The sequence below is a fragment of the Bubalus kerabau genome, chromosome 9 (assembly GCF_029407905.1).
Source record: "Bubalus kerabau isolate K-KA32 ecotype Philippines breed swamp buffalo chromosome 9, PCC_UOA_SB_1v2, whole genome shotgun sequence".
Classification (NCBI taxonomy): domain Eukaryota; kingdom Metazoa; phylum Chordata; class Mammalia; order Artiodactyla; family Bovidae; genus Bubalus; species Bubalus kerabau.
The window spans coordinates 42,005,469-42,027,790 of NC_073632.1; the positions used below are offsets into that span (position 1 = coordinate 42,005,469).

Sequence of the window (22,322 nt, forward strand, 5' to 3'; positions counted from 1 at the left end):
AGACAGCCATTTGTAATAGCACAAGTGCTTTCCTGTTGGGGTTAAGAGTCAATACTCCAAAACAGCAGAGACTGGATAACTTGCATGAAGCCTGGCTCTCCTGCCTAGAGCCCCCAAGTCAATCATTCCATATTATCATGAAGGTCTCGTGTGCATGAATGTGAACGTGTGCAGTGAACAATCCCATGGATTCAGATCCCTTCAGACTGTCAGTTAGAGAAGTTGGGAAGTCACAGTGTACAGGCCTGACAAGTGCAGGCAGCGGCTCTTCATCAGGAGTGTGCGGCACGGCCTCTGCATCTCTGGCACGAGACCTCACTCGTAACGCTCGGATTGAGGCTCAGAGTTTACTAAGCTTCACTGAGAATGGTCTAGCAGTGTACTCTTCCGTAACTCCAAAGATGATTCTGATTCAGGTATTATTATAGGACTAAAGTCCATTTTACTCCTGTTATATGGGCTTCTGGTTTTAAGACTTAAATTTATCATGTCTGAAGGCTAGAATTCAGGTTTAATGCCCTGCTCACTCAGTCTTCTAATGTTTTATATGAATGAAAACCCTTAGAGTTTGAAAGTCACCACTATCTCCACACAGAAATTCCTACTCCAATTCCTTGTACATAAACACACACTTGTGTTCAGCAATGGCACATCTTCCAGCCTGAGTGTTTTTGGCAGGATCTCTTTCCAACACTAAATGACTTTATAAACATTTGACCTTCTTCCCACCAATAAAGGAAGTGAACATTTTAATATTTGAAATTTTTAAGATCAATTTATTAAGTTCAATGATGAAAGCCATCAGAAGAATATTCTCCTGAAAATTATTTTTTTCTTAGAAAAAAGAAAGGAAAATCAACACCCTCTCAGCATAGCCACAGATGCTGTGGCAGTCAAGCCTCTCTGCAGATGGGAATAGTCCATCAGTCGGTCAAGTCACTCTCCCGGTCAGCAGGATTGTAGTCTGGATCATCATCATCGTCCTCCAGCTCCAAGTCATCCATTTCCTGGAACAAAGACTCATCTACCTCCACGTTGTTTCCAGCTGCAAAAGATAGAAGATTTCCCCTTCAGTTCTACACTCAGAAATAAAAGATACAACCCATTGGCAGGACCAAACAGGCTTCTTAAACATGCAGCTGTAGTGCACGTGACAAAATCCTGAACTCCTACTGCAAATCACACCAGTGATGATCTGCACTGGTCAGCAGAGACTCACACATCTCAACAGCATCTTCAGGCTTCCAGTTCATAGTCTAAAAAGACCCAATACCAAAAAGGCCTTCCTAGAATGAATTATTTATGATATGGCATGTTGTAAGCTAGAGACACCGATGATACAAAGTTGATTATCACTGACCAGGAGACCTGTACCAAGAGTTCATCTCTTTCCGTGCTGAAGATATGTATATACATCATTAAAGCTCAACTATCGCTAAGAGTCAGACACGACTGAGCGACTTCCCTTTCACTTTCCACTTTCATGTATTGGAGAAGGAAATGGCAACCCACTCCAGTGTTCTTGCCTGGAGAATCCCAGGGACGGGGGAGCCTGTTGGGCTGCGGTCTATGGGGTCGCACAGAGTCGGACACGACTGAAGCGACTTAGCAGCAGCAGCAGCAGCATACATATAATCAGCTGACAAATTTATTTTGCTCTTCACTCTCATCCACCTCTCCTGTAACCAGTGGCATGCCTTTCCAAGATTCCAAATGTTTAAGCCCTACCGGAAGCAATACTCAGGCTTTGCATGAAATAGCTTCATTCTTCAGTCTGTCTGTAGTACACATAAGTAGGATATTACAGTACTCTTAAACCACTGAACATTGTTCACCTTCTTTCCCTCTCAGACTCTAGTCCACTGACATTCAACTCAGTGAGAAGAAACCCTGCTTCATGAAGCCTAAAAGCAGTTCAGTAATAAAATACAATTTGGTATGCTCAGGCCAAAGAGTAATTGACTAGGCCTGGGAGAGGAAGTAGTGAAGCCTTCACAGAGCAGATGACATCTGAAATATCTTCACGAAAAATTTGAAACTACCCAGAAGAAAAGGAGCCAGGATGAAGCGATTCTAGGTAGAACATTATGCAAAAGCGGAACACAAGATTCATGAAGAAAAACATCTGAAAATAACACAGATGAAGGCCAAATCAAGGGATCAAATTAGGTCAACCCCTTCCTCTAAGCAGCAGAGAACCACCAGAGGATTTTAAAGGAAGAAACGGCACAATTAAACATGGGTTTTAGAAATACTGCCTCAGAGGTGGTAGCTACAAGGTAGGTAAGGGCACTACGAGGAAGAGACTGAGGAGGGAAATAATGAAGCTCCTACTGAAGTCCAGTTGAAAAATAACAAATTTTCAAATCACGAGGAAAGAGTCGAAAAGACGTTTCAGAGGCAGAATCAACAGAGCACTTTTGATAAGTTATTGGCTATAAAGAGATACTTGATCCACCAAACAGGAAAAAAGAGTCAAAAATGAGTAAAGACAGTAAAACTTTTTTAAAAAGACTGTATACCTGTGGCGGATTCGTTTTGATGTTTGGCAAAACTAATACAGTGAGGTTTAAAAATAAAATAAAATTTAAATAAATAAATAAAATAAAAATAAAAAAACATTTGATACTTAACCTTCTTCCTGTCTCCAAAAGGTAGTCCAGGAATAAGTTCAAAAGGCCAGATGCTAGAGGATCCCAGCAGGAGCGATGGGCATGACAGAAGGATGATGGAGTACGGAACTCGGGGAGCTACTGGAGGGTGGCTGAGTAAGGAGCTCTACATTTAAGAGATGCTCACTGGCCTCCAGCTCCGTGAGGGCAAGGGACTTATCCGAAGTGTTCTCTGCTGTATCCTCAGTGCCCAGGACAGTGCCAAGCTTATAGCAGGGATGCAATAGATATTTGTGGGTGGATGGAAATGAATAGATGAAGACAGCAAGAGGATAAGGGTTAGGATAAAAAAGAGAAGGAAAGCACGAGGAAAGAGCCAGATGTTCCAAAGACAGTAAGAGTGGTGTGAAATATAAGACTTTTGGTTAGTTCCAGGTTTGCAGCTTTTATAAAGCTCCGTGACAGACCACGGATTACAGTTCCCGTAGATTTGTGACACTATAACTTTGAGGAAAATAGGTGATCTGAGTCACAGTGACCTGGTTTACCAAGTGTTAGAGGCAAAGGTGATCATATTGTTTCCTATTGCTATCTTTGATTTTCCTTTTACAAAACTTTTTAAAAATACACTCTCCATAGTTTAATGTATAACCTGATTAAACATTAGAATTTATTCTTCAAAGTGTGATTCTTTAGAGCCTTTGGAGGAAAATTTACATTAAGTTATCACTATGATTTTCATGGTTTAATATTAAAAACAGCACATTATGTACATATGGAATTCTAGTATTATCTTACCATCTTCCAAGAACTGGATATCAGATGTGTCAAGATTATGATCTGTTTCAAATAGCTGTCTCCCTAAAAGAAATAAACATATTTAATTAGAATGGTATAGTTTTTCTCCATCTTCCCTACAATACCTTTAAAAGGTGTAATAATTTTAAAAAGTTAAAGATATAAAAAATCTGAAAACCCATTTTTATTTGAATTTCAATAAATGTATGAACTCAGTAAATAGCTAAAAGGCATATGAAATGTATTGGCATTAAAATGAAACACGTGAAAGCCTTGTCCCAGAAAAACAAATGGGTTTGATTCCACCACTCTTAAGCCTTGTAATCCTAAAAGTCTTGGCAGCTGTTATCTGAAGATCTATCCTTTGCAATAGATGAAAGATAAGCCATAAAATTAATGATAATTATGTGTGAAGAAACATCATATGGTGATAACACTCTCTTTTTGCCCTATATGCCTAAGTATATTATTTTCTTACAGAAATCTATTCAAATGATCCTCTTGCTATACAAGAAGTAATATAGGAGGGCTTAAAGGGAACAGGATATTGGGTGGGAGGTGGTGTCATACCACTTAATTTATTTTTTCCTGCTTGCTCTTCTTCCTTCATCCGTTTCTTTTTAATTTCCAAGAGTTCTGCATCAAACTTGGCCTTCCAATTTAAGAAATTCTCAATTGTAACAGGAGTACCATGGAATAATTGCTTAGGAAAGAAAAAAACACGTCACCAGATAAATGAAACAACAGTTAGAAAATAAAGCCTAATGAACTTCTAGACTAATGAACACAGCCACTGAGAGGAAGCAAAGAGAAAAATGGCTTCAAGTCCATAATATTTAGTCTAATTTCTATCTGCACTGGCTACTCTCATTGGTTTTGGCAATTTACTCTAGAAAAGTCTGTTTTTATATTATTACAAAAAACCAAAGATAATATGTGTGGTGTTCCCATTGTTATTCACAATTAAGAAGAAAGTTGCTATTGTCAATATGTTTAAATATACATCAATTCATAACACTGACATCCTTGCTTACCTTTTTTACTTCATTTTAGAATCTAAGGTTTTCTTTAAATTCAGTAAATATTTAAATTATTCTGATAGGAGCTTTATAATTCTAAACTTTATACTGTAAGTGAAATAATTTATATTTCTTGATTTTACCTGCATGCACTTTATTAACCTTTAACCAACTGATTGATCATTATTGTGCGATTCCCACCAAGTAAATGAGGGCCCTTCTAAAATTTTACTTAGTAAAGCTTTATTAAATTTCACTTGTGCTTCTTTTTGTGATTTCCTCTCAAATTACTGAAATCTCCAAAACAAAACAAAAAAACCCCCAAATGACAGATTTAAAGAATAATGAAGGAAAATATGACTTTTAAATATACCTTTTCGGCTTCTTCTGCTTCTTTTTCTTTTTGTTTCTTTTCTTCTTCTCTTCTGGTCTTTATTTGATCTACTATTGCATTTAATTTTTCTTGCACAGCTGTCACTAAGGTGAAGATCATCACCACACCAAGGTTTTCTTCTGCCTATGTAACCAGAAAAGAAAAACAGGTTGTAGTTAGAAACATAATTCTCAGAAAAATAAAAACAACCAACCAGTGGTGGGCGGGAGGTGTTTCAGCACAATCACTACACTCATACACTTATAATATGATCACTAATTCAGTTACACCGTAAGTTCAGACTTGGATCATTTACGACAGAGGATGAGACGGTCGGATGGCATCACCAACTCAATGGACATGAGTCTGAGCAAGCTCTGGGAGTTGCTGACGAACAGGGAACCCTGGCGTGCTGCAGCCCATGGGGTCGCAAAGAGCTGGACACAGCTGAGCAACTGAACTGAACTGAATTGATGTGTGTGTGTGTGTGTGTGTGTATATACACAAAGTGAAGTGAAGTGAAAGTCACTCAGTTGTGTCCGACTCTTTGTGACCCCATGGGCTATACAGTCCTTGGAATTCTCCAGGCAAGAGTACCGGAGTGGGTAGCCTTTTCCTTCCCCAGGGAATTTTCCCAACCCAGGTTTCCCACATTGCAGGCAGATTCTTTACCAGCTGAGCCACCAGGGAAGCCCATATACAACATCTTAAATTTTAAAAGTCTTATAATTTGCTATATTCAATTGAAAACAGGTATTTCAATAGATTCTCTGTAATAATCATATATGTAGGGAGAATTCAGAAAACCTTTTTCTACAGTAGCTAACATCAGTTCTCCAGCATATAGTCATCATTTTAGCTTTAAATCATTACAAAAAGAAAGAAAAAAAGATACATAAAGATAAATCATAAAAGTATCTACATTGTTATTATGTTAGAAAATCCTTTTGCCTTCAGGTTAGTGTCACAGTTCTCAAAACATCCCCAAAGAACCAAAATGATGATAACATGCTAGACACTGCTAGCTACTTCAGGAGAAAGTTTTCTGAATTCACACCAAGTGTTAATAAGCAGTTATACCTGACTGGTGAGATTAAGAATAATCTTTAGTTTCTTCTTCATTGTTTTCTGTATTTTCTGAGCATTTTTGTAATATAAAGTATTTTGATAACTAAAAACGAATACAACTAAGAAAAAAGATACAAATATGCCCTAAATACCTCTGATCTCAGGTAAGTATCAGAAATGAAAACTTAATTTTTAAAAGAAAGGAGTTTGAATATAAATAAAATATAAAATGCATATTAACAAAAATCACTCAGATCAAGAGATTTAGATTAATACATGAGTGACTGAACACAGTTTTCTACAATGTTTCCAAATGAACCACTTTAAACCAAATGATATAGAAATAATATGACTTCACACTGGGTAATGAAGTCAACAGGACCTAGAATCAGCATAAATTAATGTCTGATATATCTTCTTTCCCTCCTCATTCTCTAACAGCTCCAGATATTTTTAAAAGGTCAACAGTGAGAGCACCCACAGTTCTTGAAATATACCAATCATATTTACAGTGGAGACGTTTTCTGTCAGTTCTTCTTAGAAAAACAAATAAAACTAGGACTTCTGCTTTTAAGACGGTGGAGTAACATTTTATTTGCCCTCCCTACTCTCTACTGTGAAGAATCCATGAAAACTCTACCCAAGTAAAAGAGAGCTTTAAATATCCACCACGCTTAGACTGTGACTAGCCTGACCCATCAGAGAACTAGCCAGGTAAGAACTTTCCAATACCCATTTTTTCTTCCAAGTAAACACCTGCTCTTGGAAGGGTCATTAACCATTACTGCTGTTCATAAGTTTAGGGAGCAGGAGAGATAGGAAAGAAAAAAATCAATCACCACTCCTCTCACCAAATTGCAGGTAACTAGACTGCAACAGATCAGAGGGCTTAGGAGCTGTACTTTTTTTTGAGTTTCAAACAAGGGTATAGGGAGAACTTCTCTTATTCAAATTTTAAAGGTATGGGAGGGAACAATAATAAAGATGCTTTGTGAATGTGTGTGTGTGTGTGTGTGTGTATACACATACATCATGAATTCTGCTTGTTCAGTACACTCATTATACATATTTAATTTTCTGACTCAAGAGTAATGTATAATATTTAAGGCCAATAAAATAATGCCACTACAAAACGTGTTATTTCCTTACCTGTAATGCTAATAATTTTAAAATGTCTGCTACATCATTATCTTCTAGATTTAACTGGGCGAATATTTCATAAAGGGGAGCTTCATCTGGGTATTTTTCACTGTATGTAAACTTGAGGGTTGTCTGGACAGCTAAAGACATAAGAGAAGAGATTAATACAAATACCTTAAAATGTAGAGAGAGGTCAAAATCTTTGTTGAATTAGTAATTAATTTACAATGTGTCAATGAAAAGTAGCACAAAAGATTCTCCTACAAAAGGAAAACAAGGTTACTATGAGACCAGATAATCATTAACATACATAACATATACCACAAATATAGGTAAAAACAAATCACAGGGATACCAAAGATCACATCTAACCCCTGAAATACATTTGCTACTTATGAGTATTTTATCTTACTGCATGTCAGAAGAGGATGAAGAAGACACTCCTTTTAAAGCCCTCCTTACGATGAACAAAAGGCACTGAACATGACACACAGAAAAGCACCCGCTTAGGCTCAGTTCCAGGCCTCTCCCAGAGCCGGCGTCCAGTGCAGGAGACCTGACTTTAGCTCCAGAGTCCATACTTGTATCTGCACAATGCCAGCAGAGCATTGCTGAGGGACTGCTGGAGGACACGGCTGTAAACTGGACAGTTTGAGAGGTTGTCTGAGAAACTTTTAACCTGACTCACTGACATTCTGCCTCAGTCTTTGGCCTGTGCCAGTTCACAGATAGGACATCAGTATAGGTGTGACACTCTTAAAGGCACATAAGTGGGAAGTATCTCTCTGCTACCTAGTCTGATGAATTCTCAGTTTTGCCAGGCAATCTAAAACAGAGCAGTAGTGGTAAATATTTTTTGTTAAAACCTATTTGTCAACAAGACCCTTTATCTCCATTTCCTGTAACTCATATTTTAATTATTAAAACCTCCTGCTTTTGATGATTTGAACTAAGATCTACATTTCTCTCCATGGGAATGGAAAAAAAAAAAAAACCATCTCAAAATCTGCTGGCTTGGTATTTTTGTGTATGATGTCAACAAAGAATTTTATGAATCTATGGATATAAGATTGAATGTCAGGTAAGAAATACATAGTGTCTCTTGGCATTTTCTTTCTTTTTTAATTAACATGTTTCTAAATTTTATTGCTAGCACAAGTTTTCTTTTTTTTTTTTTAGTTTAGTGATTCCACTATATGATATAACAGAAATTCATTACATAAAATTTAGCAATATATTAAAGGAAAAACAAAATCAATAATGATCCCATCCTCAGAAAGAGATCACTGTTACCATTTTGGTATCTTTAAAGTATCTTAAAAGTACTATTAAAAGGATACTTTAAAGTATCTCTCTATGCATATAGTCTTTTAAACAAAATGTCAAAGGATCCTCATGTGTAATTGAGACTTTATACATATAAATAAAATCCATCTATATAAATATGTTAATAACTGTATCCAATATCTCTTTATTTCAGATTTCAGTAATATCAGTATTAACCTCATTTTCAATTCTATAAGACAGATTTAGAATTATCAAGTGATATCACTAAAATTGGTGTAACTGACTACTCATGACAGAATTTTAGTTGCCTAGCTTAACAGGGAAAAAAAAAATTTCTCAGGGTTAATGCCAACTTATATAACATTTTTATCAAATTACAATATTAATTGAACTTGACCAAAGCAGAAATAAACTTAAGATACGCCTCTCCCAACATGTGCCAAATTAATTTGATCTTATTAATTTTATAGCTCCCTTATTTCAATTTGTATATTTGTCTTAGTTTGACAGTTACATAATATTGGTTTTTATCTAGCTTTATGTATATACATATTTAAATAACAGTACACTATCCAATCTAAAAAGACAGAGGGAAAATACAGGTAGGTATTTATCCAGCCCAGTTTATAACAGCAAATGTCTAGTAAACAATCTAAATATCCAATGAGGAAAAAGTCGATGGCATGCCATGGAAAACCACACAACCACTACATTATGCTTGCAGAAAGTCTTATTGACAAAAATTTCCTCCCCTTTCTCTACCCGCTATATTGTTAACATTTCTGTTTCACTTTTAAAAATTAAGCTTTTTCTGCCAGAAAATCTCCTTGACTTCCTCTCTGTTTCTCCAGAAGTCATTATTACATAGTAAATACTATGTAATTTATTAGAAATATGTTAACAATCATACTAAATTCTTAACAGAACCTTAGCACCTCCACACATCCAATGGCCTGCTAAATGGCTGCAGAAGGAATAAAATTCCTGAGAGAAGTGTAGAAAATTCAAAAGTATTTTTAATTAGACTTACTTTCATCATTTTCTCCAGCCTCAGACGTCACAGTAATGGTGAAGCTGGGTGGATTTTCTGATAATACTGCAAGAAAATATACACAGAGGTTAAGTTATTAACATAAAGCACATGCTTTTCCTTATTAGCAAAATACCAATTCCCAGTTCTGGAAACTGATCCCTAGCCTGTATTTCCATTTCCACAAATACAGACTTAATAGCAACAGTTCAGATGATAAAACATCCATCAATTTCTATTTAAATCTAGGGTTTTCTTAAATCTGGGAAAAAACACCTGTAACAGATACTCTCTTGGAGTTGTATCAATTAAGTAATTTATATTTTAATTCAAAATTTTCACCCATACATGGAAAGTCACATTCTAAAAAATTTCCAAATGAAATGGCAAAAAAAAAAAAGTTTGATGTTTCTCATCAGAACCTACCCACCCATAAATACTCAGTATTATCACTAATTTTTCTACTTATATATTTTGAAACACAATTCAGAATCTCTATGACAATCAGTAAATATCAATTTGTAAGAGTTTCTATCTTCTAGTTATCTCTTTCTCCCACATTGTCTCTTTCACAAATTATTGAAACCTACCATCTTTCACGGAATTACAAAATTATCCATGAATTCAAATATCAAATTACTTCCAATTTGTTAAGCAAGACATGTCAATCAGCATTTTTGTAAATAAGAAATCTTTATATGCTATTTTACTGCCTGATGTCTATCTGATACTATTTATCTGTTTATGATCTATTCCCCCACAAGAATACTGTAAGAACTCGGAGAACTGTTGGATCAGTGCCAGGCAGTATCTAGAAACTCAATAAATTCTGGCTCGATGAAAGATCTAAACAATAAAAAGAGAAAGACAATAACAAATAAAACTCATATTTAGAACCATCAGAAAACTAAAAAAGGAAAATTCAAGCCACCCTTAACTACTGCTGAGCCCACAAGTCTACACTTCACTTCAGGCCTGGAAAGCACTAACCGCTACCCTACCAAGGTTGGTAACAGCTCAGCAGCCTCTTTCTGATAAGGGGCTCCCTGAAGACGTCACCATGAAAAGGACTCAGCTTTTCCTACTCAGTAACTTCTGAAGTCTTCATAAATATTCATTATCGATAAAATTTTCAAGACATATGCCCTCATTCTAATTGAAGTTTGGAACTACCTGAAGCAATGATGAACACCTATGACTAGTAGAGAGGGTTTGGCAGAAAGGAAAAAAGACTCACTGGACACACATTTTAATAGGTCTCAGGCTGTCCAGCCTATGTTGAAAAAGCCCCTAAAAGGCAATTATAGTAGTAAAGCTTTTATAACATGACTGGCCCTGCCTCTTTTTCCTAACAAATGTGTGTAAAATATATTAGATGTATTTCATTCCCATTTTTTTCATAACCAACTTTAGCATTTACATGTCATGAAATATAAACACTGCAACTACAGAAATAAGGGTTCAATGAGGCTGTAATTTAGGGGAACCTACACCAATAACTACAGATGGTGACTGCAGCCATGAAATTAAAAGATGCTTACTCCTTGGAAGGAAAGTTATGACCAACCTAGATGGCATATTCAAAAGCAGAGACATTACTTTGCCAACAAAGGTTCGTCTAGTCAAGGCTATGGTTTTTCCTATGGTCATGTACGGATGTGAGAGTTGGACTGTGAAGAAGGCTGAGCCCCGAAGAATTGATGCTTTTGAACTGTGGTGTTGGAGAAGACTCTTGAGAGTCCCTTGGACTGCAAGGAGATCCAACCAGTCCATTCTGAAGGAGATCAGCCCTGGGATTTCTTTGGAGGGAATGATGCTAAAGCTGAAACTCCAGTACTTTGGCCACCTCATGTGAAGAGTTGATTCACTGGAAAAGACCCTGATGCTGGGAGGGATTGGGGGCAAGAGGAGCAGGGGACGACAGAGGATAAGATGACTGGATGGCATCACCGACTCGATGGATGTGAGTCTGGGTGAACTCCGGGAGTTGGTGATGGACAGGGAGGCCTGGCGTGCTGCGATTCATGGGGTCGCAGAGAGTCGGACACGACTGAGCGACTGACCTGATCTGATCTGACACCAATAACAGCTAACATTTATTGAGCGTTACTTTGCACTTGTGCTCTTCTATGCATTTACACAGAGATCCTTTATTTCTCACACCAAAACGGTGGTTTTATACTATCATATTTTACCAAATTTAAGATGCCATCAAGTATATGATGCACCCTACTTTATGTACCACTAAGAAAGAAAAAAGGAACTGCCAACTAAACTATGATATGTAGTCAACTGTACAACAAATTCAGACTTCAAAGATGTTTAAATGTTAAGATGTCTTAGAATCAATTAAATATATCATTCGAATTTTATAGATGTGGAAACAGGGATAAAAAGCTTTTAAATAATGTGCCCAAAGCTATACAACTGGCAGGACTAAATAAACTGTATAGAATTTCACCTAAAAAGAAAAAAAAAAAAAAATTCCAGCTGAGAAATTCCAGGGAAGTCATTGGAGCCAGGTGGTGGATTAAGGCATACTCTGTGCGATCCCATAGACAGCAGCCCACCAGGCTCCACCATCCCTGGGATTCTCCAGGCAAGAACACTGGAGTGGGTTGCCATTTCCTTCTCCAGTGTGTGAAAGTGAAAAGTGAAAGTGAAGTCGCTCAGTCGTGTCTGACTTTTAGCGACCCCTTGGACTGCAGCCCACCAGGCTCCTCCGTCCATGGGATTTTCCAGGTAAGAGTACTGGAGTGGGGTGCCATTGTCTTCTCCGACTCTGTAAGTACAGATGGAGAAAAGGAATGCAGGTTAGAGTAACGTGGCAGCAAGGGTATAATGGTAAGAGAGCTTAAGGAACATACAAGGAATTAGAAATTATTCCATTGGTGGATGTATGTGGTGAATAAAACAGGTTGAAAATAAACAGCTGAAAGTTTAGTGTGGATAGTGATAGCTTTTTTTAGTGGTAGTAATAAGGTCAGAATTCTATTTCTAAACACGGAAGATAAATCTAGCAACGGTGTATAAAACAGAAGGAGAAAAATAAGACTAGATGCAGGAGGAAACTAGATAGCCACTGAAATTGTCTCAGCAAAGTTAATGAGGTTCTGAATTAGGCTGGTAGCAATGGAAACAGGGAAGAGGAAGAAATCGAAGATGGTGATGGGTGACAACCTGAATTTGCAGGCAGGACCACCAACAAAAACAAGGACTAGAAATGAAAGACCAGACATATTTGAAGGACACAGGGTACTTTCAGCTGGAAATATCAAGTAATCAGAAACGGGCAAATGACGCTGAAAAAAGTTGGGCTGGAATTTAATTTGGGATCATCCACAGAGAGGTAACAGGGAAAGCCATTTGACTAAATGAAATCACCAGAGAGAAAGCAGAGAGAGAAATAAGGGCCAAGATCAGCTGTGTAAGGAGTCCTAAACTCGGGGAACAAAAGCAAGAGGAGGAAATAGTTCCAGAGATTGAAAGAAAAGCAGTCATGACAGGTCAACCCTCAAGAGAAGCCTAAGTACCGAGGGATGCAGGTCTGACGAGGCAGTACCTCCAGTGCGCCATGTGTGTCTGGGGCGCTAGGGTGAGGGTCATGGAGAAGGAGCCTGTAAGGTCACACCTAAATCCCTTAACAAGGCCCTTAGTGATCTGGCCCCTGCATACGTGGCAGGCCTCATTTTCTGTGTCTCTCTACATTCTAGCTATACCCAACTACCTGTCCTTTGCACACATGGCTCTCACAGAGTCACAAGTCTGCACATGTGCCCCCTCCCCCAGTCTCGTTTATATAGCTCCACATGACCCCTCAGCTCTCCAGAACAACTCAGTCCCCTCTCCCTCAGTTCCTGCTGCATTCTATATGTACCTCCATGAAAGAATCATCCCATGGTGTTGTAAATTACTTATGTGATATCTTTGCCTAAGAGACTGAGCTCCTAACAGTACAGACAGTAAATATTTGGTAAGTGAGGAAACCATTTGGTAAATGAGGACAGGGGACCGCTAGCAAGAACATCACTGAACTGCCTGACCATGATGAACAAGATAAAAGCTGATAAACTACCAATCTGTGAGATTTTGTGATGAAAGCCATGTTCAGTAAAAGCCTGGAAATGAAAGAACTGCAGGGCTACAAAGTTTATGGATGGAAAGAGGAATTTCAGAGGCGAAAATTTTAAAGATGGCATTTCCAAGCTGTGACTATCACCCCATGCAACTGGAGGAAATAGAAATCAAAACTGTCTGTTGATAAAGACAGGAGTTATGAAGCCATCAGAAGTATCAGAAGCAGCAGCAACTAAGATGGCAAATTTCCAGGAACCGGTATCTTATATTTGTTTAACAGTTATGAAGTTTCCACACTAGTATCAGTGCTCATGCTCAGTTGTGCCCAATGCTTTTCAACCCCGTGGACTGTAGCCCACCAGGCTCCTCTGTCTATGGGATTCTCCATGCGAGAATACTGGAGCGGGTTTCCATTTCCTCCTCCAAGGGATCTTTCCGATCCAGGGAGGAAACCCGAGTCTCCTTCACCTCCTACATTGGCAGATGGATTCTTTACCCCTGCGCCATCTGGGAAGCCCCCTGGTGGAAGGTCCCCTGGAGGAGAGAAGAGCTACCCACTCCAGTATTTTTGCCTGGAGAATTCCACAGACAGAAGAGCCTGGTGGGATCCAGTCCATGGGGTTGCAAAGAGTTGGACACAACTGAGCAACTAACTCTTTCACATTTACATTATTCCTTATTAAATAGATAAGGAAGCGAAGGCTTAGAGAGGTTATATGATTTGTCCAAGGACAGAGAGCTGATACTCACTGCACCAAATTGCCATTACAGAGAAAAAATGGTGAATCAGGAACAAAGATTTTGGAGAACAATACTAATTTCTGCAATAGCCACTCTCCCCTTTTTTCAGTTACACCATTTTCAACTGAGTGTACTGCCCACCCAGAATAAAAACTGTCATTCCCAGCCTCCCTCCAGTTAGGTCTCACCAAATGACTGAGTTACAGCCAATGGGATAGAAGGAAGTAAGTCCTCTGATAGTTTTTGAGGAAATTTCCTTAAGGAACTGCTGTCTTTTACTTCTTTTTCCCAGCTCCCTTCATTTCTTAATCTATCCTACTGCCTGGAAAAGGAATGCTGCCATCCTCACCATGAGGGTGAGACTACATCTTAGGGATGACAGAGAACTAGGAAGAAGACTGGGTCCCTGAAGAAATCTTGAACTAGAGCTACACAAGTCTCATTTATGTGCAAGAGCAATAAACTTTTACCTTTTTAAAACCAGCTATTTGGGGTTTTCTGTCATAGCTAAACCTAATTTAGAAAAAAAAAAAAAAAAAAAAAAACCGCAGAAAATGAAAAGGGATAATATTCCAAAGCTTGGAGGTTACTAAAATAGGGAAACTTACTTAATTGAACTTGCAAAGATGAATTATTCCTGAGTTCTCATGAAGTGATAATCCTATTCCAATGCATTACTACTGTACTGTGAGCTGAGGAAAGTTGAGGAAAGATTAGCTTTCACTAAAGAGACCAGTCAATCCTAAAGGAAATCAACCCCACGTGTTCACTGGAAGGACTGATGTGGAAGCTGAAGTTCCAATACTGTGGCCACCTGATGTGAAGAGCTGACCAATTGGAAAAGACCCTGATGCTGGGAAAGATTGAGGGCAGGAGGAGAAGAGGGTGACAGAGGATGAGATGGTTGAATGGCATCACCGATGCAATGGACTTGAACTTGGGCAAACTCTGGGAGATAGCAAGGGACAGGGAGGCCTGCCACAAAGAGTCAGAGTCACAAAGAGTCAGACATGACTTAGCAACTGAAAAACAACAACCAAGAGACCAGATATCCACCACTGTGAGTGGATCAAAATTCTTTTGAAAAAAAGAATACAGTTGTTGGGCACTGTTCAAGGAACCAGTGGAGGGGCAGGAGAAGTGTTAGGTGACACAGGGGCAGATGATGGTAAACTACACAAAACTAAGAATTTTGTCAAAAGCAGAGAAAACGGAGGTAGTAGCTGAAAGGTACACTAAAGGAGCACACAAATGACAGGTTTTCCACAAAAAACCAGATCAGATCAGATCAGTCGCTCAGTCATGTCCGACTCTGTGCGACCCCATGAATCGCAGCACGCCAGGCCTCCCTGTCCATCACCAACTCCCGGAGTTCACCAAGACTCACATCCATCGAGTCAGTGATGCCATCCAGCCATCTCATCCTCTGTCGTACCCTTCTCCTCCTGCCCCCAATCCCTCCCAGCATCAGGGTCTTTTCCAATGAATCAACTCTTCACATGAGGTGGCCAAAGTACTGGAGTTTCAGCTTCAGCATCATTCCTTCCAAAGAAATCCCAGGGCTGATCTCCTTCAGAATGGACTGGTTGGATCTCCTTGCAGTCCAAGGGACTCTCAGGAGTCTTCTCCAACACCACAGTTCAAAAGCATCAATTCTTTGGCACTCAGCCTTCTTCACAGTCCAACTCTCACATCCATACATGACCACAGGAAAAACCATAGCCTTGACTAGACGAAACTTTGTTGGCAAAGTAATGTCTCTGCTTTTGAATATGCTATCTAGGTTGGTCATAACTTCCCTTCCAAGGAGTAAGCATCTTTTAATTTCATGGCTGCAATCACCATCTGTAGTGATTTTGGAGCCCAGAAAAATAAAGTCTGACACTGTTTCCACTGTTTCCCCATCTATTTCCCATGAAGTGGTGGGACCGGATGCCATGATCTTCCTTTTCTGAATGTTGAGCTTTAAGCCAACTTTTTCACTCTCCACTTTCACTTTCATCAAGAGGCTTTTGAGTTCCTCTTCACTTTCTGCCATAAGGGTGGTGTCATCTGCATATCTGAGGTTATTGATATTTCTCCTGGCAATCTTGATTCCAGCTTGTGTTTCTTCCAGTCCAGCGTTTCTCATGATGTACTCTGCATATAAGTTAAATAAACAGGGTGACAATATACAGCCTTGATGAACTCCTTTTCCTATTTGGAACCAGTTTGTTGTTCCATGTCCAGTTCTAACTGTTGCTTCCTGACCTGCATATAAATTTCTCAAGAGGCAGATCAGGTGGTCTGGTATTCCCATCTCTTGAAGAATTTTCCACAGTTTATTGTGGTCCACACAGTCAAAGGCTTTGGCATAGTCAATAAAGCAGAAATAGATGTCTTTCTGGAACTCTCTTGCATTTTCTATGATCCAGTGGATGTTGGCAATTTGATCTCTGGTTCCTCTGCCTTTTCTAAAACCAGCTTGAACATCAGGAAGTTCACGGTTCACATATTGCTGAAGCCTGGCTTGGAGAATTTTGAGCATCACTTTACTAGCCTGTGAGATGAGTGCAATTGTGCGGTAGTTTGAGCATTCTTTGGCATTGCCTTTCTTTGGGATTGGAATGAAAACTGACCTTTTCCAGTCCTGTGGCCACTGCTGAGTTTTCCAAATTTGCTGGCATATTGAGTGCAGCACTTTCACAGCATCATCTTTCAGGATTTGGAATAGCTCAACTGGAATTCTATCACCTCCACTAGCTTTGTTTGTAGTGATGCTTTCTAAGGCCCACTTGACTTCACATTCCAGGATGTCTGGCTCTAGGTCAGTGATCACACCATCGTGATTATCTGGGTCGTGAAGCTCTTTTTTGTACAGTTCTTCTGTGTATTCTTGCCATCTCTTCTTAATATCTTCTGCTTCTGTTAGGTCCATACCATTTCTGTCCTTTACTGAGCTCATCTTTGCATGAAATGTTCCTTTGGTATCTCTGATTTTCTTGAAGAGATCCCTAGTCTTTTCCATTCTGTTGTTTTCCTCTATTTCTTTGCATTGATTGCTGAAGAAGGCTTTCTTATCTTTTCTTGCTATTCTTTGGAACTCTGCATTCAGATGTTTATATCTTTCCTTTTCTCCTTTGCTTTTCACTTCTCTTCTTTTCACAGCTATTTGTAAGGCCTCCCCATACAGCCATTTTGCTTTTTTGCATTTCTTTTCTATGGGAATGGTCTTGATCCCTGTCTCCTGTACGATGTCATGAACCTCATTCCATAGTTCATCAGACACTCTACCTATCAGATCTAGGCCCTTAAACCTATTTCTCACTTCCACTGTATAGTCATAAGCCTATTAAAGGAAGTCCCTACGGGTCTTAGAGAGCAACTGTCCTAGAAAAACTGCTTTCACAAGATGACTTCTGCCCCGAGTCTAAATGCAATTCTAACTGTTAAGCTCACGGCTGTTAACTCAGAGGTACTAACACAAGCAAATACAGGATTACGTACCCCTCTTTGTAAGGTCAAACAGAATTAAGGGAACCTGACTTTTGGCTAGCCTGAAGCTAACCAATTTGATCCAACAAAACTCCCCATATATAGCCAGGGACTTTGATATAGAAATGGAAATAACCAAATTCAACTATCGTAGCAGGATCTTGTCAAGTGAAGCACTTCTGAAGGAGGATGTGGCATCAGGAGCATCCATGTATATTTTAGAAGACTAGTTGTTAGGAGGATTGGATTAGTGTGCAATCAAGTTACAGAATGGACACAAAGAAGAAACTGTATTATGATCTGTTAGAATTCACAACAAATGCAACACTGGGCCAAAAGTTCTCTGCAAATAGCCAGGAAATCAGTTCTCAAGTCAGGTTAGGTCTATGTGCCTAGGTCTACGGCTGGATGAACAGTGCCTCCTCAGCCTCCACAAGGGGGCCATGATGTACTTAACAAAGGCTTCTCTGTCAGCACTCTATCATTTATTTTAAAAATTATATATATATCTACACACACACTTCATCAACAGAATTGAGCACTTACCAACTCTAGTATTCAATGAAATTCAAAATGAGATTTGAAAACTACCAGTTATTGTTCCTTGGCAAACTAATACAAACAAGCTCTCTTTCTTAAACCAGGTATGAAAGTACTAAAGTACGAAATCATCAACACATAAGAAAGCTATAAAAAAAATAGTACACCTTGCAAATCCTCAAAAGATTCCAAAAGACCAAACACAGAAATAAATGACTCCAAAGTCCGCTTGCCTTTGCCTTGAGATTTCACACAGAAGTTGACCAAAGTTCCTAAATAACTATAAATCAGGACAGCTCATTTTAAATTATTTAATGCAACTGTAGGGGTGCTGATAGGAATTAAGAGACAGAAGGGCTCAGCTGATACTGCAGAATACTTGAGGCGTCCAAGATCCACAAATTTTCTTTTATTAACTTGGCTCAGAATTCTCAAGCACTTTTGCATCTGACAAGAATTTCACATGCCCAACTATATCAGACCCTAATACAATTTGAAAGAACCATCCAATTATTTTAGGGTTAAAATGTATCACTTTTACAAATGTTTATAAGCACAATATTTAATGAATATATCTTAATGTCCAAAGAAATGAGAAGAGCACATCTTGTGCTTTCTTAAGTCTGCCTATGCTGTGCTCATGCCTGTCCCATTTCCAATGTATCAGAAATGACCAAATGTCATGATTAAGAGTCTATTCAACAACTGACCCTATATTCTGTTTTATTTAAACATTGATACATAAGCAAGGATAGAGAAGGGAGCCAGACTCCATACACACTCACCCAGTTAATGACACTCTCAAACCCCTCTTCACTCATCCCCTTAACATCCTCACAGCACAGCTGAACTGCTGGTGAGAGAGAACATGAACAGGACTGGAACTATACAGGGATAGCTGAGAGACATAAGCCTGTTGGCAAAGCAGAACAAAATTTGCTACCATTGCAAGCAGTGATCAAAGGGTAGAGCTAAGAAAACTAAGCTAAACAATGACAAGGGAGAGGGGTTGGAGTTTATGAGTTAAAATAACATTACCTTACACTCTGAATTCTGACAGTCAGTTATGCACAACACTCAATGACGGGGTAAGGAAGGTAAGTCCCACAAACCTAGGCTATACTCGCTCATATTGGCTTTATTAGATCACCTCTCAAAACCTGAGTGTAAAGTGAGAGAAGGCATATTGATACGCTTATCTTGCAGCATTTTCAGAATCATCAGAAGGATGGTTTACTACAGAAGAATTCTTTTCCTTGAAAATATACCTAATGAACTTCTCATTACCATTTTACATTAGCCCAACTTACCAAGTAACCTTCTGCTCCCCGTCATACCAGCTGGAGTGGAACCCCAGTCCCAGACCTAACTCTTATTACCAGTCCTGCTACTAACTTGCTGGCCAACCCAGAGCCAACAGCTTGCCTTTCCCGAGCCTCCACTACCTTGCTTCTAGCAAGAGGAAGCCAGGCTGCCGCTGCTGCTGCTAAGTCGCTTCAGTCGTGTCCAACTCTGTGCGACCCCATAGACGGCAGCCCACTAGGCTCGTCTGTCCCTGGGAATCTCCAGGCAAGAATACTGGAGTGGGTTGCAATTTCCTTCTCCTAGATGACGTCTAATATCCTACTACAAGTCTAACTACCTGTGATCTTACAGTGGACCTGAAATTTGAGCCAACTCATTCACTGGGCAATCTGCAGAATGTCAGAACATAAAAAAAAAGAGAGAAGAGAAAAACGACAAACTTCAGGGACAAGACTACTCTCAAAACTGATCCTGGGTAACTTTGAGAATTCTGAATCCCACAAACTTTAAAACACCAAATATGAGAAAACAGCCTGAATAATGGTGAAAATGTGAAAACTGATACTTCTGCGGCTCTGGAAAGACTATTCCCACTTGGAGAACCTTCATTCGTGTATTTCACTAAACCTCGCGCTGCTGTTAGTTCAGGTCCGTTCAGTCGCTCAGTCGTGTCCGACTCTTTGCCACCCCATGGACTGCAGCGACACAGAAACCAAAGTGCACCTGACTGAATTCCAGGCCTGCCACTCCAGGGACCTTGCTAGCCTCGCCCGGACTTTCAGATTTCAAGGAATTAGCGAAGACAGAACAGCCGTAGAGTTACTAGTAAATGTCTGATCACTCCAAGAGAAGAGCTAGAGGAGAGAGTGGCAAGCGAGGTGGCCACGCGGCCCGGCTGTTCCCTTCTCCATCCTGGCCGGAGATGTCGAGGGCCGTGGAGCGGCCCGTCCCACTCCACCCCGGGTAGCTGCGGGCCTGTGGCCGTGGAAGTCACCTGTGAAGGAGTCAGGGTAGATGGACTCCAGAGCCTCCAGCTCGTTGCGCTGCTCCTCGCCGTAATCTGTCATCGCGGCCCTCGCTGCAGCCCATGGATCGCCCAGATACCCAGGCGGCGTGCTGCAGCCTGGACCGCGGCCGTGCCGGGAGAGCAGGCAGGGGCCGGGCGGGCGCAGGCGCAGAGTCCCAGGCAGAGAGGCCTGGGGCCCACAGCCAGGCTGGGCCTGCTGATCAACAGCCCTGCGCCGGCCTCCGCCTGCTCCCTAGTTCCGCGTTCGACTCGTCGGGCCTGGCCGTTGGGCTGACTGTCCCACGCCCGCTCGGGACTTGCTGGGATGGGGAAAACACCTGGTCTGGCATTTGCCACAGACACCTAAGGATTGGTTACTGGGCTTTGCAGAACCAGAACCTGAGAAGGCCCTCAGCGCCGCATCCTTGCTCTACTAGTCTGGTCTTAAGGCCAGCCTCGGGTACCGGGGAGGGACTGTCTAGCTGGAGGCGGGACGCTTCGAGCGTCCCTGCACTTGATCGCTTCGGGTCTCCGGGTTGCGACCCTGTGGCAGCGTCCAGAGGGCGGATGCCCACGTCCTAGTGCTGACTAATGGCGTGTCCCAGGTGATTTCTACGTTTCTGGAACCTCCAAGTTTCCGGCATCCTACAAGACTGTAGAATCCAGTGGGCAGAGGAACAGCTCTCGTAGTGCATCAGGCGGGTCCAGGAAGCTCGGCCCAACTTCCGAGTAACGAGTCAGAGTGGATCTGGGGGAGAAAGCAAGTGAAAGTCCTGAGATCTTTTGAATTTGTAAAATGAACGCGGCAGGATGTAGATCTAAATATTCTGAGATCGCATATTTCTGAACTGATGAAAGGGGTGTAAGTTTCGGTAACAGTTTTGGTTAAGTATTGTCTCCGAAAAATACTCAGAACCTTTGATTTGGAAGGATGAAACTGAAGAAGTAATAGTACTTAATACATATACATCTCTTATCTTCCAGTTCATCACAGCAGTTACAAAGAGAGTTTTCAAAAAATAACTGTAATGGCACAAACTAAGAAAATGGCCAAACATGATACTTTTATGAAATGAAAGCTAAAGATCCATTTATGTGTATAATAAAGGAAGATTTTTAGTTTTTTAATGCAGAAAAATATAAGAACATTAAAATATTTTTCATATTTGTCTGTATTTTTTTTTGTTTCTGTATTAAATCTTAGAGATAAAGGCTCTGAAGTTTTCTCTTGCTAAAATGATGATGTCCCATGGACCAGATGTTATCTTGATATTCTGTTGGGACTTATTGCCTCCTTGGCAACCCACTCCAGTATTCTTGCCTGGAGAATTCCATAGACAGAGGAGCCTTGCGGGCGAGAGTCCATGGGGTAGGAAAGAGTCGGACATGACTGAGCCACTAACACACACACTGCTTACTTAGCAGAAGGATATGTGAAAACGAACATAGTCACTTCCGTACTGATTCCATGTCTTCCGTATTAAGGGTTATTAGGGCATGCATTGGAAAAGGAAATGGCAACCCACTCCAGTGTTCTTGCCTGGAGAATCCCAGGGACGGGGGAGCCTGGTGGGCTGCCGTCTATGGGGTCGCACAGAGTCGGACACGACTGAAGCAACTTGCAGCAGCAGCAGCAGGGCATTGTTTTAAATTTTCAAGAAAAAAATGGGAACTCTTCTGAGGATGGTAAGAATCTCATGAAATACATGAAGTCACTTTGCAAATACAGGGTGCTTCTGGGTATCCTCGGTTTAGGGAAATCACTGATTTCTTACTGGAGAAGAAGGTTCTGTGCAAAGGGGAGAGCCCACTTGTTATTTTGGAAGCCAGTGTGGCTGGTGCATGGTGAACT

General features: G+C 40.2%; 1 protein-coding gene across 1 annotated transcript; it reads right to left on the bottom strand.

Annotated features, from left to right (window-relative positions):
• Nucleotides 1-747: 747 nt before the first annotated feature.
• Nucleotides 748-20,744, bottom strand: RWDD1 (RWD domain containing 1). The gene is made up of 7 exons (XM_055535108.1): nt 20,459-20,744; nt 9,328-9,393; nt 7,020-7,150; nt 4,803-4,946; nt 3,981-4,113; nt 3,411-3,473; nt 748-1,045 (listed from the first exon to the last, which is right to left on the bottom strand). The coding sequence occupies exons 1-7, from the start codon at nt 20,529-20,531 to the stop codon at nt 924-926; spliced, it is 732 nt and encodes a 243-aa protein (XP_055391083.1). The 5' UTR covers nt 20,532-20,744; the 3' UTR covers nt 748-923.
• Nucleotides 20,745-22,322: the final 1,578 nt, after the last annotated feature.